The 17849-nt window shown below is 50.9% G+C and overlaps 1 protein-coding gene across 1 annotated transcript in view; it reads right to left on the reverse strand.

Moving 5' to 3' along the window:
• The window catches only part of LOC147121538 (acetyl-coenzyme A synthetase 2-like, mitochondrial), a 169760-nt gene that overhangs the window by 100449 nt on the left and 51462 nt on the right, over positions 1 to 17849 (reverse strand). The window contains exons 2-3 of the mRNA XM_085981870.1: positions 5637 to 5733; positions 3224 to 3423 (exon numbers count right to left, since the gene is read on the reverse strand). Coding sequence (XP_085837996.1) covers positions 3224 to 3423; positions 5637 to 5733 — 297 coding nt within the window. The remainder of the gene's footprint in view (positions 1 to 3223; positions 3424 to 5636; positions 5734 to 17849) is intronic.

Here is a 17849-nt window from a genome sequence, read left to right on the forward strand (position 1 = left end):
GTGCTCAGTTCTCGTGGTTCCCCATACTATGATGTCATCCATTGATGTATCAACTCCCTCCAGGTGCTCATAGATCATATGGATAGTCTTGTGATACACTTCAGGAGCTGAGGCAATGCCAAATGGTAACCTTAGGAATCTGTATCTGCCAAATTGACTGTTGAACGTGCACAGTCTTGAACTTGCTTCGTCCAGCTTCATCTGCCAAAATCCTGATGATGCATCTAACTTGCCGAGATATTTTGCATTTGCAAACTGTGCCATGATTTCCTCACGTGTAGGAAGCTTGAAGTGCTCTCTCTTTATTGCTCTGTTTAGATCTCTTGGATCCAGGCAAATTCTGAGCTTTCCATTCTTTTTGTCCACTACGACGAGGGAACTCACCCACTCAGTTGGCTCATCTATCTTCTGAATCATGTTCAGGCTTTCCATCCTGTCCAACTCTGCCTTCAGTTGCTTTTGAAGAGCAAACGGAACTTTTCTGCATGGATGTATGACCGGTGTCATACTTTTATCTACTCTGATCGTGTGTTCTCCTGGAATGCAGCCTAGACCCTTAAATAGGTCGTTGTACTCTTTCATGAGTTCATCATAGACTGTCTCTCCTTCGCTTTCCACAACGAGGACTCTCTTTACCTGGTTCAGTCTCTCACAGGCTTTTAAACCTAGTATGGCTTGCACATCCTTTGGCACCACGATTAATGCTAGCGTGTGCTCTCTGTCCTTGTGTGTTACTTTGACAATGCATCTTCCTTTCACTGGTATATCAGTACCTGAGTATCCTGTCACTTTCACTTTTATTCCATGTATCTTTGGTCTGGGTCTAATTTTCTTAAAATCAGTCTCTGATATCACATTAACTTGTGCTCCAGTATCCAATTTAAATGGAATATGTATGTCATTCACTTTTAGTGTCAACATCCAGTCTCTTTCTTCTTTTTTGTTTTCAGACACATCTACATTGAACTCCTCTATCTCGCTTTCATCTACTGTATGGACCTTGCTTTGATGAGCTTGGTTCTTACAGCAACGGGCATAATGGTTGTTTTTGTTGCAACTATTGCATGTTTTACCATATGCTGGACACTTTTTTGGTGGATGCTGTGTACCGCATCGACTACATGACTTTCGATTGTCCCTTTCATTTTTGTTCGCTGGCCACGCCTCTTTTTTCACATTGGCGCTCGTTTTGTTAAACGGTTTGTATCCGTTCTTTCTCACTGCATCCACGTTGCAGCTATTGTCACTGAACAGCTCCTTTGCCTGCAACTTCACAGTCTCTGTAGCCCTACACAGTGCTATGGCTTTTCCCAGGTCTAGATCTTGCTCTCTTAGCAGTCTTTCCCTTAGACCATTATCTGGAATACCACACACCAGTCTGTTTTTTATCAGCGAGTCTGTCAGTCCCCCAAATTCACACGATTTGCTTCTGTTTCTCAGTTCAGTCACATACTGATCAATAGTCTCACCCGTTTTCTGTACACGTGAAAAATCTGTGCCTCTCAAACGTCACGTTACGTTTAGGTATGCAGTAGGTCTCAAACTGTTCCATTATTTTATCTAGTTTCATTTTGTCTCCATCAGCAGCGAATGTGAAATTATTATACACCTCCAGCGCTTCATCACCCACGACATGTAAGAACAGTGACGATTTCCTTTTATTACTTTTCTCGTCAGCTCCGATTGCTGATAAATACAACCCCACACGTTGTTTGAACCTTCTCCAATTTTCAGCCACATTACCTGTCAACTGAAGCGTCGCCGGTGGGTGTAAACCTTCCATTTTTTCACTTCATTAGCTATTCTCCAACGGTAAGCAACGATGTTCTCTTTTGGCTTGCTAATTTGTGGAGAGCTGATTTAACTTCAGATATTTTCTCTTCATCTCTTTCAATCACTTCTGACACCATGTATTGATTTCTTTGTGGGTTCAATGATGAGACATTTATGAAAGAGAATGAGTTTTAATCTAAAGTCTGTTCAACTCTTTTATACAGCTTTTACAGGAGACACGATGCTGTGATGCATCTAGAATGAAACTGAAACTAAAACTAAACTGCCTTGCTTGTCTCGGTCACATGACCTCTGCTGGTCAGGCATAAGTAATCAATACCTGCAAACATGCTAGTAAGGCATCATAATCGAACAGGCAAATACCATCTCTATTTGCTGATATCATTACAAACGCCTGTTTAAGGACCCCTTACAGATATTGGGCAACGCTGAGTGGGGTCGGTGCCGGGCCTGCCTCAGGCTGTCCAGAGTTTGCTGCAGCCATTAGCGCACGCTCAGGGCGTACTAGCTATTCTGCACCTGAAAACAGGCCTAGACGAATTTTTAGCCCAAAATGTCATCGTCAGAACACGTTTCTTACACTATCCAATAATCTGCAAGACTTTCTGCACGTCTTTCGTAGACTTTACAATATGATGTTTGTAGGTGGGGTTGAGCCGTATTCCTGCTGATTGCGCAGAATCCAAGTGCTCCTCCTTGCTTCACAAAAATACTGCCTGCCACTGTCGGCCCAGCCTCGCCACCCCTTCCCAAGTCTACTGGCATCCCAGCCGGCCGCCATTCCTGAGTCCAAAGAGTGGCGAGCTGCATCAGGATGTCCCTTTTGGTGTCCACAGCTTGCCTGCCAAATTCAAATGAGGTGGGAGGTATCCAAATCACAGGTGCCAATCAGCACGTTCCAGTCTGACAACTTGGCCGCGTGAACATTTCAAAGAAAGACCTGCCCAGCTACCGAACAAACTTGACCTCATTTTTTTCTGAATAGAGACTGTTGCATCAATAGAGGATGCCAGGTGATCCATTGAACAGTTTTGTGTATTGGCTACTTCCCTAACACAAAAATAAAGGATACAGCACTCCAAAGCCAATGTATAATTCATATAAAGACTATCTAAAGTAATATAAAAATAAGTTGCAGAAATGTTCCCTACTTTCCCTGTGTAAACTCAATTTTCATCTACATTTCCTTGATGGGCCTATAGATTCTCTCAGTTACTTTGGTTATTCATTAAATCACAGACAGAATGGGGCATTCTCACACATAAATTAAGTCTGATGATTAGATAAACTGATGTCAATTAATCAGATACACCTTTGAGCCCAATGAGTGGAGAATGGTCCAGATACAAGATGCTTGAATCTACAACTAACGTACCTCTTAATTAAATTAATAAACAATGAAAGGAGTGAGAGATCTCTGCCCACATACCATCATGGATCCTTCCAGCCAGCGCTTGACAGCTGAAGCCCGCGAAGACCACCGTGTGCACGGCACCAATCCTAGCACAAGCCAACATTGCAGCTATGCCCAGGGGAGATACCGGGAGGTAGATAGCAACTCTGTCCCCTTTCTGCACGCCATGCCGCTTCAAAGTGTTGGCCAGTCGGCATGTGGTCTCCAAAAGTTCCCTGTAAAGGAGAACATCCATTTACTAATCATGGGGGCAGGGGATTGGGGGCAATTGCCCGGTTTCCACTGGGCAGGGTGGCAGTTAAAATGGAGCGGGTTAAACAGACGCTCCTTTTCCGATTTCAAAAAATGGCTGATTTTTCAGGCGTGTGAAGCACCCGCCTGAGTCAGACGGGAGCTTCATACACGTATGCACATCAGGGTCCTATTACGGCAGTAGGACCTGACGTCATCTCAACCCGGAAGAGAGCTGCCCCGGCAGCTACAAGCAGGTCTGAAGATCAAAGAGGCCGTTCCAGGTAAGTTTAAAACCTTGCTTTGTGGGGACAAGAGTGCGCCTCTAGGCCCCACAGGGGAACATAAGAGCAGAAGAACCAAAGAAATATGTTTGGATTTCCCCTTCCCTCCTGGTGCTTAGAGAATAGTAAACAAAAAATGTGTTTTTAATTCTTATGAGGATCCCATATAAGAACATAAGAAATAGGAGCAGGAATAGGCCACTCGGCCCCTCAAGCCTGCTCCACCATTCAATAAGATCATGGCTGATCTTGGGCTCAAAGCCAATTCTCTGCCCGCTCCCCATAACCCTTCGCTCCCTTATCTTGCAAAATACTCAGTCATAATGTGAGGCTCACACCGTAAACCAGGTGGTTATTATCAGGCCCCATTTTTGTTTATTTGTCCTTGGGATGTGGGAAACACTGGCAAGGTCATATTTATTGCCCATCGTTGCTTGCCTAAAGGCATTAAGATTCAGGACTGTGGGATTGGAATCACATGTAGGCTGGACAGTCTCAGGTTCTCTCCCTTGAAGGGCATTAGCAAAGCATTGTTTTTTTTAATGATAATCCAGAAGGCCCAGATTAATTGAATTCAATTTCACAACTTTCACAAATTAGAGCAATGGCGGTTCAGGGGTGATTTGATAGAGGTGTACAAGGTTATGACGGGTTTGGATAGGCTAGACGGGGAAAGGCTGTTCCCACTAGTTGATGGCACAAGGACTAGAGGATATAGATTTAAGGTTTTGGGCAAGAGATACAGGGGGGGATGTGAGGAAAAACTTTTTTACGCAGCGAGTGGTGAGGACCTGGAATTCGCTGCCGACGGAAACGGAGACACTCAATGTTTTCAAGGGGTGACTGGATAGGCACTTGAGGGAAATAAACTTGCAGGGCTACGGGGATAGAGCGGGGGAATGGGACTGACTAGTTTGCTCTACAGAGAACCGGCACGGACTCGATGGGCCGAATGGCCTCCTTCTGTGCCGTTATGACACTATTAGGGCTGGATTTTCATTGGGCCATGGAGTCGGGGTTGGTGGCATGTGGGGGTATAAAATACCGAAATTGGGTGTCCCGACCGCATCCCGCTCCCAACCCGCCTCCATGCCAGTTTCAAAGGAGGCGGGTACCCGCCCCGCACTGGAAGCCGCCTCCCCGAGGTGGGAAGGGGATTAGTGCCAATTAACTGCCTGTTAACAGGTAGTTAACAGGCAGTTTTTAGCCTAATCCCTATTTTTATTGTTGAAATGTGGGATTCCCGACGGCTCCAAACCACGCCAGGTTAGCGAGGCGGGCCGTCGGGATGAAGGGCTTGGAGGGGTCGAGATGTCCGGTGTTCAGGTGAGTGATGGGTGCATGAGTGCAGAGGTAAGTGTGTTTGGTGTGTGTAAAGTGTTTAAACAAATTCTACTAACCTTTACTTACCTTTACAGCCTTCCTTCCTTCAGGTCTCGGGAGTCCCTCATCTCACCGGCACAGAAAGCAGCTGTCAAAATCTGCAGCCTCTGCTTTCTGTTCCGGGGAGATTTCTAAATCATCCTGAGAGGAAGGAATTAACCTGGAGTACAGATTGTCAGTGTTTGACAGCTTCAAACAGCTGTCAAACGCTGATATTTCATCTGTCAAAAGGTCTTGACAGATGAAATATCAATCTGTGACGTCACCTGTTGCCGGGTGGCCCTTAATTGGCCTGCTGAGCCCGCTGGGCGGGCTCAACCAGGTCAATCAAGTGAAAATCGCGTGGGTTGGCTAGAACTCGATGGAGGCGGGACTACAACCCCAAAAGTTGTAGTCCCGCCTCCTACCCGCCTCCTCAATGAAAATCCAGCCCATATATGACTCTATGACCACATTTAGGATTGTTCACCGGTGGGGGAGGGGGGGAACAAAACTGTTTTTAAAGAACTATCGTGTACTAAAGCTCGTACCTGTATGTAATCCTCAATTCAGTGCCTGGTTCATCCCTCTCCCAGATCAGAGCCACCCTGTCGGGGGACTGGTTGGCATGTCGATCTAAACAGTTCACTGAGAATAAATCAATGTTATTAATGAAGGTTAAATGATAATGTTAGAGGTAACAACTTAATGCCAAGTACTAACAACAACTTGCATTTATATAGCGCCTTTAACGTAGTAAAACGTCCCAAGACACTTCACAGGAGTGATAGCAAACACAATTTGACACCGAGCCACATAAGGAGGTTTTAGGACAGGTGACCAAAAGCTGGGTCAAAGAGGTAGGTTTTAAGGAGGGTCTTAAAAGAGCCTCCCTAACTCTCTCTCTCCTCTTTTAAAACCCTCCTTAAAACCTACCTCTTTGATCCAGCTTTTGGTCACCTTTAGGGTTATACCACTGTATATTACACAAGAAATGTTAACAACATTCAGAACTCCCTCCTTGAAGAGTTGCAGAAGCAATAAAAACAGAGAGAGGGTCACACAAATGGCACTAAAAATTCCTTTTCAAAAATTCTGCGCAAGCGCTAAACATATGTTAATGCATTTCCTTCACGCAGATTATGCTGCCACTTATTTTAGCAGTTATAGAATCTTAGGGCTAAAAACTGGATATAGCCAGGAAAGTGGCAGTGTTAAGTCTAAATGAGGTTAAGCTGCACCACCTGAAAATGATCCAGTTAAGATGCAAAATTCGTCCTCCCTCTTCAATAACATGCTTTTAGTCATGATTTCAGCGCTAAAACTGCTGCTCATTGGCGTTACACTGAAAAGCTGGATCAAGATCAGGGGCGGTCTAATTCACAGTGTTGATTGCCACAGGCTTTTCCACTATTTAAAGGGAAGGTACCTTCTTGCTGCAGCACCTCATTGTCAGGCTGCTAGGCTGTTCAGCTGCCCCAACAGCACAGTGAAGAAGCAGACGGAGAAGCAACACTTACAAGTAGTGATGGCAGAACATAGACGGAGGGAGAGAGCCCGTAGGTTCTCCGATGAAGCTCTCCAGGCATTGTTCTCCACGGTGCAGAGGAGGCGGGCGGTGCTAAACCCACAAACAGGCAGGAGGCACTCGCCACACACATCCAGGACCAGGTGGCGTGAGATCGCAGAGACACCAAGCTGTGCTCCAACAGATTGCTGGGAGCGCTGAGGCGCCGCCCCGGGGGAGTGACAGTGGGCCAGTGGAGCAGGACCCTGCTGTCATCTCTCAGGATGACAGCATTCCTCTTCTCACCACTGTCACCCGCCATTGTCCTTGCCGTTGCCTGTCAGCCAGCCTAGACTGCTGCCGCCCATGCCGAGGTGGTGCAGTCTACAGCCGGGCCTTCTAGGTTCGGTGCAGCTCGAGTACATCCTGCAAAGCCATCTGCAGTCTCCCTCACTGAAAGTCGCCAGCCATGCTACAGCCACTGGGGGAGCACTTTGTAGGAGCGCTAGAGTAGGAACAACCACACGAAAGGCAGACACTAAGGGATTGCACCAGGGTGATTAGTTAATAGTATAATTGTAAATATATGTCTTGTGATTATTGATAAATTTATTAACTGTGTTTGGAATATTTTGTGGAAAATGATGTGATGTTCCGTGACACAGGGATGCTATAATGGGGATGTGGTGAGCAATGGGGATCTGGGGTTTCATTCATTCGAATCGGAGTCTGATGAGCCGCTCACAGACAGCCCATCCAGATGGATGAATGGGTGCCTCCCTCCTCATCCTCTTGCTCCTCATCCTCTTCTCCCTCGTCCTCCTCCTGAGGTGGTCCCACTTGATGCCAAGTTGTGGTGCATGCAACAGACCACCATGAAATGGGACACTTGCTCCGCCGAGTACTGGAGGGCTCCTCCCGAGTCAAGGCATCGGAACCGTTGCTTCAGTAGCCCAATGGTCTGCTCGATGATGTTTCTGGTGTAAGCATGGCTCTCAATATATGAGTGCTGAGCACGAGTGTTGTGGTTGCGGAGGGGAGTCATGAGCCAGGTGGAGAGCGAATAGCCCTTGTCTCCGAGCAGTCACCCTCAAGTTTGCTGTGGTGGCTGGAAGAGTGCTGGCACACCAGCCTGGCGCAGGATGAAGGCATCATGGCTGCTGCCAGGATAGCAGGCATTGACATTGAGGATTCGCTGTGCGTGATTGCACACCAACTGCACATTAAGTGAGTGGTAGCCTCTGCGGTTCCAGAAGGTCTCAGGATTGTTATACAGCGGCCGCAAAGCCACATGTGCGCAGTCGATGGCACCTTGCACCATAGGGAATCCCGCTATCCTAGCAAAACCACATGCAGCTCCTCCTGCTTCTCTCTGCTGAGAGAGAAGCCAACATAGTCCCTTCTCCTGGTGTAAAGAGCCTCAGTGACCACTCGGATGCAGAGATGGACGGCGAACTGTGAGATGTTAGCCATATCTCCTGCTGCAGACTGGAAGGATCCGCTAGCGAAGAAATTGAGTGCCACGGTGACCTTGACTGCCACTGAGAGAGCCGTGGTCACCCTGGTCTGAGGCTGGAGGTCTGGTTGCAGGAGGTGGCAGAGTTCTGTGACCACCTCCTTGCTGAAGCATAGCCTCCTAATACACTGCTCCTCACTTAATTGAAGGTAGGAGAAGTGCTGTCGAAGGACCCTCGGAGGGTAAGGCCTCCTGTTGAGAGCCCTCATGACCTTCCTCCTGCCTCTGCATGCAGGTTCCTGTCTCCCTCGCTGCCTCCGCTCCCTCCGCCGTAGATCCTGGAGGGCGAGGTCGACTGCCAGTACAGCCCCCATGACTGAGAGGAATATTCTGAGCAGAAGCCTTTAAAAAGTAATGAGTGACCTCTGCACTTGAATCAACACTCCCTGTCAGCAAAAAAACTTAAAATTACTAAAGAGAACTGTGTCAGTTGCAGGAAGTAGCAAACGGCCACTGAAACTGCTGAACCCTGTCAGGTACGACTGATTGGGGATGGTGCCTTTAAATATCGCTGCTGCAGCCTGCTTCCTGCTGGTAGACGCCAGCTCTCCCTGTCGTTGTTCTGCGCTGACGGTCGGGTAAGTGGCTAAATCCAGTGTTGGAGATTGGGCGTTGATGCGCTATCAATTACTCATAGAAGACGGAGAGTTAGGAGAGTAACTAAAAGGCTTTTATTAGCAAAGAACAGAGCATGCCTTTCGTGGTTGACTGGGTTCCAAGAAGGCAGGGGCCTGCAGAGCAGTCACCTTTATACCTGGGCCTGTGGGTGGAGCCAGGGGCGGAGCCAGCAGAGGCATGCTGAGGCATGCATAGATACAACAGTGTGCAACAACAACAACGGTGAACAACAATAACAGTGGTTTACCACATTCACCCCTTGTTTAAAATTGAGTCCGGCGGGGTGAAGTGTACTAAAGGTTCGTGTAAGTAAGTCTATCAGGTGGCCTTGTATGCCGTCCTGATCGTCGTGGTGGCGGCGGTGATGGTGCAGCATCCAACGTTGAATCTGGCATCTCATTGAGTGGTTGGGTGGTCAATGACGGGTCCTGGGGCTGCGGCATGCCGTCTACCGGGGTTGGGTTGTGGGTAGTGGTGGATGGCAATGGTAGTGTTTCAGGGGCACCCGAAGGTGCGAGGTCTCGTATGGAGACTGTGTCCTCCCGCACTGGTAGTGTTTCAGGGGCACCCGAAGGTGCGAGGTCTCGTATGGAGACTGTGTCCTCCCGCCCGTCCGGGTACGCCACGTAAGCATACTGGGGGTTGGCGTGGAGGAGGCTCACCCTCTCGATCAGGGGGTCCATTTTATGGTACCTCACGTGCTTCCGCAGTAGGACGGGTCCTGGAGACGTCAGCCATGTCGGTAGCGAGGTCCCCGATGTGGACTTCCTGGGGAAAGTGAACATTTTTTCATGGGGGGTGGCATTGGTGGCCGTACAAAGCAGTGACCGAATGGAGTGGAGCGCCACAGGGAGGACCTCCTGCCAGCGAGAGGTCGGAAGGCCCTTAGATATTAAGTTTAAGAGGACGGCCTTCCAAACCGTCGCATTCTCTCTTTCCACCTAGCCGTTCCCCCGGGGGTTGTAGCTGGTGGTTCTGCTTGTAGCAATACCTCTCGTGAGCAGGTACTGACGGAGTTCGTCGCTCATAAAGGATGAGCCCCAGTCGCTATGGATATAGCTAGGGAAGCCGAACAAGGCGAAAAGGTCATTCAGACATTTAATGACTGTGGTACTGGTCATGTCCGGGCACGGGATGGCAAACGGGAAACGGGAATACTCATCAATTATGTTGAGGAAGTACACGTTGCGGTCAGAGGAGGAGAGGGGCCCTTTAAAATCGACGCTCAGGCGCTCGAAGGGGCGAGTGGCCTTGATCAGGCTTGCTCTGTCTGGCCTATAAAAGTGCGGTTTGCACTCGGCACAGATTTGGCAGTTCCTGGTCATGGTCCTGACCTCCTCGATGGAGTAGGGCAGGTTACGGGATTTGATGAAATGGAAGAACCTGGTGACCCCCGGGTGGCAGAGGTCATTGTGGAGGGTCTGCAGTCTATCGACCTGCGCGTTGGCGCATGTACCACGTGATAGGGCATCTGGGGGCTCATTGAGTTTCCCGGGCCGGTACAAGATATCGTAATTGTAGGTGGAGAGTTCAATTCTCCACCTCAAGATCTTGTCGTTCTTGATTTTGCCCCTCTGATTATTATTAAACATAAAAGCTACTGAACGCTGGTCAGTGAGCAGGGTAAATCGTTTTCCGGCCAGGTAATGCCTCCAATGTCGCACCGCTTCCACAATGGCCTGGGCCTCCTTTTCGACAGAGGAGTGTCGAATCTCGGGGCCCTGGAGGGTCCTTGAGAAAAAGGCCACGGGTCTCCCCGCCTGGTTAAGGGTTGCAGCTAGGGCGAAGTCGAATGCGTCGCTCTCCACTTGGAAAGGGATGGACTCATCCACTGCGTGCATTGTGGCCTTCGCAATATCTTTTTTTATGAGAGTGAAGGCTGCACATGCCTCTGCTGTCAGGGGGAAGCAGGTGGACTTGATGAGGGGTCTGGCTTTGTCCGCATAGTTGGGCACCCACTGAGCATAGTACGAGAAAAACCCTAGGCATCTCTTCAGTGCTTTTTGGCAGTGGGGGAGGGGGAGCTCCATAAGGGGGCGCATTCTGTCGGGGTCGGGGCCGATGACTCCGTTCTCCACTACGCAGCCAAGAATGGCGAGGCGCGTGGTGCGAAACATACATTTGTCCTTGTTGTATGTTAGATTCAGCCGCTGGGCTGTACGGAGGAATTTCTCTAGGTTAACATCATGGTCCTGCTGGTCGTGGCCGCAGATGGTGATGTTGTCTAGATAGGGGAAGGTGGCCTGCAGCGCGTTCTGGTCAACCATTCGGTCCATCTCCCTTTGGAAGACCGAAACCCCGTTGGTGACGCCGAAGGGGACTCGGAGGAAGTGGTAGAGACGACCGTCAGCTTCAAAAGCTGTGTACTGGCGGTCCTCAGCCCTGATGGGGAGCTGGTGGTATGCCGACTTCAGATCAATCGTCGAGAACACCCGGTATTGTGCTATCTGATTGACCATGTCAGATATGCGGGGGAGTGGGTATGCATCTAACTGGGTGTAGCGATTGATCGTCTGGCTGTAGTCAATAACTAGGCGCTGTTTTTCGCCAGTCTTCACTACCACCACTTGTGCTCGCCATGGGCTAGTGCTACCCTCAATAATCCCTTCCTTCAGGAGTCTTGCTACTTCGGATTTAATGAAGCTCCTATCCCCGGCACTGTACCGCCTGCTTTTGGTAGCGATGGGCTTACAGTCGCGGGTGAGGTTAGCGAACAAGCGGGGGGGGAGACTTTAAGCGTGGAGAGGCTGCAAATGGTGCGCGGCGGGCGATTTAAAAGCTGCTGGCTGCAGACTGTGAGTGTGGGGAGGGGTCCGCCGTATGCTAATGTGATACTTTTAAGGTGGCACTGAAAATCCAACCCCAGTAGAATGGCAGCGCAGAGATGAGGCAGGACAAGAAGTTTAAAATTTTTGTATTCTGTGCCCCTTACTGAAAGGGTCACTACACAGTAGCCACCGACGTCTGCTGAATGGGATTTGGAAGCCATAGAGATCCGATGGCGCGTTGGCAGGACCGGGAGAGAGTAACTGCGCACCGTGTCGGGGTGGATAAAGCTCTCCGTGCTCCCGCTGTCGAAAAGGCAGGTAGTGGCGCGGCCGTTTACCGTAATGTCCATCATGGACCTGGACAGTTGGTGAGGGAGAGATTGGTCCAGCGTCACGGAGGCCAGCGTATGGTCGAGTGAGTCGCTGTGGTCGTCAGACGAGGCGGTGGTTGAGTCCGGGTCACCCGCGATTGGAGTTGGAGGCATCCAAGATGGCGGACAAAATGGCTGCGCCCATGATCCCGATCCCCACGCGGCTGGAGGTGTCCAAGATGGCGGACAAGATGGCTGCCCCCACGGTTCACACGCGGCGCTGCTGGCGTTAGCGGTTTTACCTTTGCAGGCGCTGACGTAGTGTCCTTTCTTCCTGCAGCCAGAGCAGGTAGCGTTTTTCGCCGGGCAGCGTGCTCTGGGGTGTTTTGCCTGGCCACAAAAGTAACATTTCGGGCCCTTGGACATCGCTGCAGCAGTTGGTGCCGGGGGTGGCGGTCCCATGACCCAAGGTTGCGGCGTCCACGGTGCGGAGCAGTTAGGGGAGAATGCGTCCATATTCCGGTGGGCCGCGTCGAGCGAGAGCGCGAGGGACACTGCCTTCTTCAGGTCGATTTCGCCCTTCTCCAGCAGTCTCTGCCGGGAGTAGTCGGATTTGAGGCCCGCAACGAAGGCATCTCGGATAAGTCCCTCCGTGTGTGTCGCGGCCGATACCTCTTTACAATCACAGGCTCGGCCGAGTATCTGTAGTGCCCGTAGGAATGCCTCCACCGATTCCCCGGACTGCTGTTTGCGGGATCTCAGGAGGTGTCTGGCATAAACCGTATTTACCGGGCGTGTGTATTGTCCTTTTAGCAGATCGATAGCCGCCGTGTAGGTAGTCGCGTCCTGGATGAGCGTGTAGACTTGGTGGCCCACCTTGGAGGCCAGGATTTTTAGTTTGTTTCCATCTAGTGTCACGGCTGAGGCTTCCAGGTAAGCTTCGAAGCAACGCGGCCATTGTGCGAACTTGGTAGACGAACCCGCCTCTTGAGGGTCTAGGTCCAGACATGTAGGTCTGAAGGCATGCAGCAGCGCCTGCTGCTCAGCGTTTGGTGCCGTCGTTTGCTGCAGCGCCTGCTGCTCAGCGTTTGGTGCAGCAGCCTGCTGCTCAGCGTTTGGTGCCAACATTTTGTTTTTGCTAATAAAATTGATGCGCTATCAATTACTCATAAAAGACGGAGAGTTAGGAGAGTAACTAAAAGGCTTTTATTAGCAAAGAACAGAGCATGCCTCTCGTGGTTGACTGGGTTCCAAGAAGGCAGGGGGCTGCAGAGCAGTCACCTTTATACCTGGGCCTGTGGGTGGAGCCAGGGGCGGAGCCAGCTGAGGCATGCATAGATACAACAGTGTGCAACAACAACAACAACGGTGAACAACAATAACAGTGGTTTACCACAGGCGTCAAGTGAGTGTTACACACTCACTGACGTCATGATCTCTGTCAATTAAATGTCCCTGGTTTAGGGTTTACCAGCAGCGTTACTGGCAGCTCAAAAATGACCCGTGCCGATGGATCCGGCACCAGCTGACAGAAAAGCGCCGTCTTTTCCCCATTTCATGGCGGTCGTGGCCAGCACTAAAGCTTCCAATTTCTCTCCCCTAGAATCTTACAGCACAGAATGAGGCCAGTCGGCCCGTTGTGCCTGTGTCAGCTCTTTGAAAGAGCTCTCCAATTATTCCCACTCTCTCGCTTTTTCCCCCATAGCCCTGAAAATGTTTCCTTTTCTAGTATTTATCCAACTCCCCTTTGAAAGTTACTATTGAATCTATTTCCACCGCCCTTTCAGGCAGCACATTCCAGATCATAACAACTCGATGTGTAAAAAAAAATGTCCTCCTCCCCCTTCTGGTTCTTTAGCCAAGTATCTTAAATCTCTCCCCTCTTCCTTCAATCTACCATTAATAGCATCTTTAACATAGTAAAACATCCCAAGGTGCTTCACAGGAGCATCATCAGACAAAAATTGACACCAAGCCAAAGAAGGAGACATTAGGAGGGGTGACTAAAAGCTCAGTCAAAGAGGTGGGTTTTGAGAAGCGTCTTAAACGAGGAGAGGAAGGTGGGGAGGTGAAGAGGCAGTGAGTTTTAACGAAGGAATTCCAGAGCTTAGGGCCTAGATGGCCAAAGGCACAGCAGCCAATGCTGGGGTGAAGAAAGAGTCCAGAATTGTAGGAGCTCAATATTCTCAGACGTTGTGGGGCTGGAGGAGGTTACAGAGATGTGGAGGGGCGAGGCCGTGGAGGCACTTAAACACAGGGATGAGAATTTTTAAATCAAGGTGTTCGGGGTCTGGGAGCCAGTGTAGGTCAGAGAGCACAGGGGGATCTGATGGGTGAACGGGACTTGGAGTCCACATCACGGAAGACCTCTCCTGGTCCCTCAACACCTCCTCTCTGGTGAAGAAGGCCCAGCAGCGCCTATATTTCTTGAGGAGGCTGAAGGGATGTAATCTGTCACCCCCGGTCCTCTCTAACTTCTACCGCTGCACTATAGAGAGCATCCTGACAAACTGTATCACGGTATGGTACGGCAGCTGTAGCTCCCATGACCGGAAAGCCCTGCAGCGGGTAGTCAAAACTGCCCAACGCATTACTGGCACCCGGCTACCGACCATAGAACATATATATCAGAAACGCTGCCTACGGAGGGCACGGTCCATCATCAAAGACCCTACCCACCCCAGCCACAGTCTGTTCGCCCTCCTACCATCTGGAAGACGCTACAGATGCATTCGCACCCGTACGACCAGATTTAGGAACAGCTTCTTTCCCAGGGCTGTCAGCCTACTGAACTCCACAAATAAACACTAGAGCCTGCACATCTGCCGATGCACTTTATTATGGTCATATTTATGCTAATATATATGTACAAATGTATGTTGAAATGTTTAAGTGTCCTAATCCAAATTGTACACTCTCGGGAGCCGCAAGCCTACATTTCGTTGTACTGCACTTGTGCACTAACAATGACAATAAAAGTTGATTTGATTTGATTTGATTTGATTTGGTGCGAGTTAGGACACGGGCAGCCGAGTTTTGGATGAGCTCAGGTTTTTGAATGGTGAAAGATGGGAGGCCGGCCAGCAGAGAATAGTCAAGTCTAGAGGTAACAAAAACATGGCTGAGGGTTTCAGCAGCAGATGGGCTGAGGCCGGGGTGGAGACGGGCGATGTTACGGGGGTAGAAGTAGGCGGTCTTGGGGATGGAGAGGATATTGGTTCGGAAGTGGTGGTATTTTCTATCTTTATTTCTGATTTCCAGTATTTGAAGTTTTTTTCCTTTCCTTTTCACCCATAGTTTTAACTATTAGGGGAGAAAAACCTTGACCAAATAAATTGCAAATGTGGCTTAAATTCAGCAGAGATTAAATCTCTTTCGATTGGATAATTTCTGTACTCGGAACAACTTGTTCCTTTGTCAAAAATGGAATTTAGAAGTGGTGGTTTATATTACTCAGTGGCGCCTACAATGACCTTCATTACTCCTGAGCTCATTCCACTGTTTCTAGGTCCTCCACTCTCTCCATGTCCTGTTGACGGTTGTTGAGTCACCTACTAAGCACGTAACCATAGTCCAAAGAAAAGAAATGCTTTATATTCATTAACAGACCTGTGAATTTGGGCTGTGATCAGCGGGATGCTTCAAAGTACATCACTGGAAAGTAAAGGGCACTAAAGACCCCTTCAAAACTTGAGTACATGTAAGCAGTGGCACAGAGGCTCTACAGTGTGAAGTAATAGGTAAACCCAAAGTTGGCACGCAGTCAAGTTACTTCGCCTTCTGCCAATAACAGTTCCATCTTGTATTATTCAACTGATGTCAAACTAGTTTTGTCTCTGCCATTAATTGGCTTCATCAGGTCTATCTGGAATACAATGGGAAGTGATGCTTCAGTTGTACAGAGCCTTGGTCAGACCCCACCGGGAGTGCTGTGTTCAGTTCTGGGCACCGCACCACAGGAAGGATATATTGGCCTTGGAGGGAATGCAGTGCAGATTCACCAGAATGATACTGGTCCTGATCTAATCACGGCCCCCCCATGTCGTCTCCGCCCCCCCCCCGATCTAATCACGGCCCCCCCATGTCCGCTCCGCCCCCCCGATCTAATCACAGCCCTCCCCCCATATCCTCACCCCCCCTGATCTAATCACGGCCCCCCCATGTCGTCTCCGCCCCCCCCGATCTAATCACGGCCCCCCCATGTCGTCTCCGCCCCCCCCGATCTAATCACGGCCCCCCCATGTCGTCTCCGCCCCCCCCGATCTAATCACAGCCCTCCCCCCATATCCTCACCCCCCCCGATCTAATCACGGCCCCCCCATGTCGTCTCCGCCCCCCCCGATCTAATCACGGCCCCCCCATGTCGTCTCCGCTCCCCCCGATCTAATCACGGCCCCCCCATGGCCGCTCCGCCCCCCCCGATCTAATCACAGCCCTCCCCCCATATCCTCACCCCCCCCGATCTAATCACGGCCCCCTCATGTCCTCTCCGCCCCCCCGATCTAATCACGGCCCCCCCATGTCCTCTACCACCAATCTAATTACTGCCCCCACCCCCCGTCATAAATCTCATCATCGAGAAACCACCTATGAAATAACACTGCACGGCCAGCTGGTGGCGCCGTCCAAGGAGTATAAATACTCGGGCATTGGCCCCAGCTTGCCTGGGACATTTTGTAAAGACAAGGAGCTAGTGGATACAAATAGACCTCCATGTTCTGAGACAAGTTGATTAAAGCCTCGCTTTATGCTCAAACCAAGTGCGTCGTGAACTTTATTACGTCACCCCCCATGTCCTCTCCCCCCGATATAATCACGTTCCCCCCATGTCCTCTCTCCCCACCCCCGATCTAATCACGCCCCCCCCATGTCCTCTCCCCCCCCCCAATCTAATCACGGCCCCCGCATGTCCTCTCCCCCCGATATAATCACGCCCCCCGCACGTCCTCTCTCCCCCCCGATCTAATCACGGCCCCCCCCATGTCCTCTCCCCCCCGATCTAACCACGGCCCTCCCATGTCCTCTCCCCCCCCGATCTAATCACGGCCCCCGCCATGTCCTCTCCCCCCCTGATATAATCACGTTCCCCCCATGTCCTCTCTCCCCACCCCCGATTTAATCACGGCCCCCCCATGTCCTCTCTCCCCACCCCCGATCTAATCACGTTCCCCCCATGTCCTCTCTTCCCCCCGCCGATCTAATCACGGCCCCCCCATGTCCTCTCTCCCCACCACCGATCTAATCACGGCCCCCCCATGTCCTCTCCCCCCGATATAATCACGGCCCCCCCATGTCCTCTCTCCCCACCCCCGATCTAATCACGGCCCCCCATGTCCTCTCTCCCCCCCCCGATCTAATCACGGCCCCCCCATGTCCTCCCTCCCCCCCCCGATCTAATCACGGCCCCCCCCATGTACTCTCTCCCCCCCTGATCTAATCACGGCTCCCCCATGTCCTCTCCACCCCCCGATCTAATCACGCTCCCCCCATGTCCTCTCTCCCCCCAATCTAATCACGCTCCCCCCATGGCCTCTCTCCCCCCGATCTAATCACGCTCCCCCCATCTCCTCTCTCCCCCCCGATCTAATCACGGCCCCCCCATGTCCTCTTCGCCCCCGATCTAATCACGGCCCCCCCATGTCCTCTCTCCCCCCCTGATCTAATCACGGCCCCCCCATGTCCTCTTCGCCCCCGATCTAATCACGGCACCCCCATGTCCTCTCTCCCCCCCGATCTAATCACGCTCCCCCCATGTCCTCTCTCCCCCCCGATCTAATCACGGCCCCCCCATGTCCTCTCTCCCTCCCCAATCTAATCACGCTCCCCCCATGTCCTCTCTCCCCCCCGATCTAATCACGGCCCCCCCATGTCCTCTCTCCCTCCCCAATCTAATCACGCTCCCCCCATGTCCTCTCTCCCCCCCTGATCTAATCACGGCGACCCCCCCATGTCCTCTTCGCCCCCGATCTAATCACGGCCCCACCATGTCCTCTCCCCCCGATCTAATCACGTTCCCCGCATGTCCTCTCTCCCCCCCGATCTAA

This window comes from Somniosus microcephalus, chromosome 3 (genome assembly GCF_052327205.1).
Source record: "Somniosus microcephalus isolate GS21.2 chromosome 3, FLI_Smic_1.0, whole genome shotgun sequence".
NCBI lineage: Eukaryota > Metazoa > Chordata > Chondrichthyes > Squaliformes > Somniosidae > Somniosus > Somniosus microcephalus.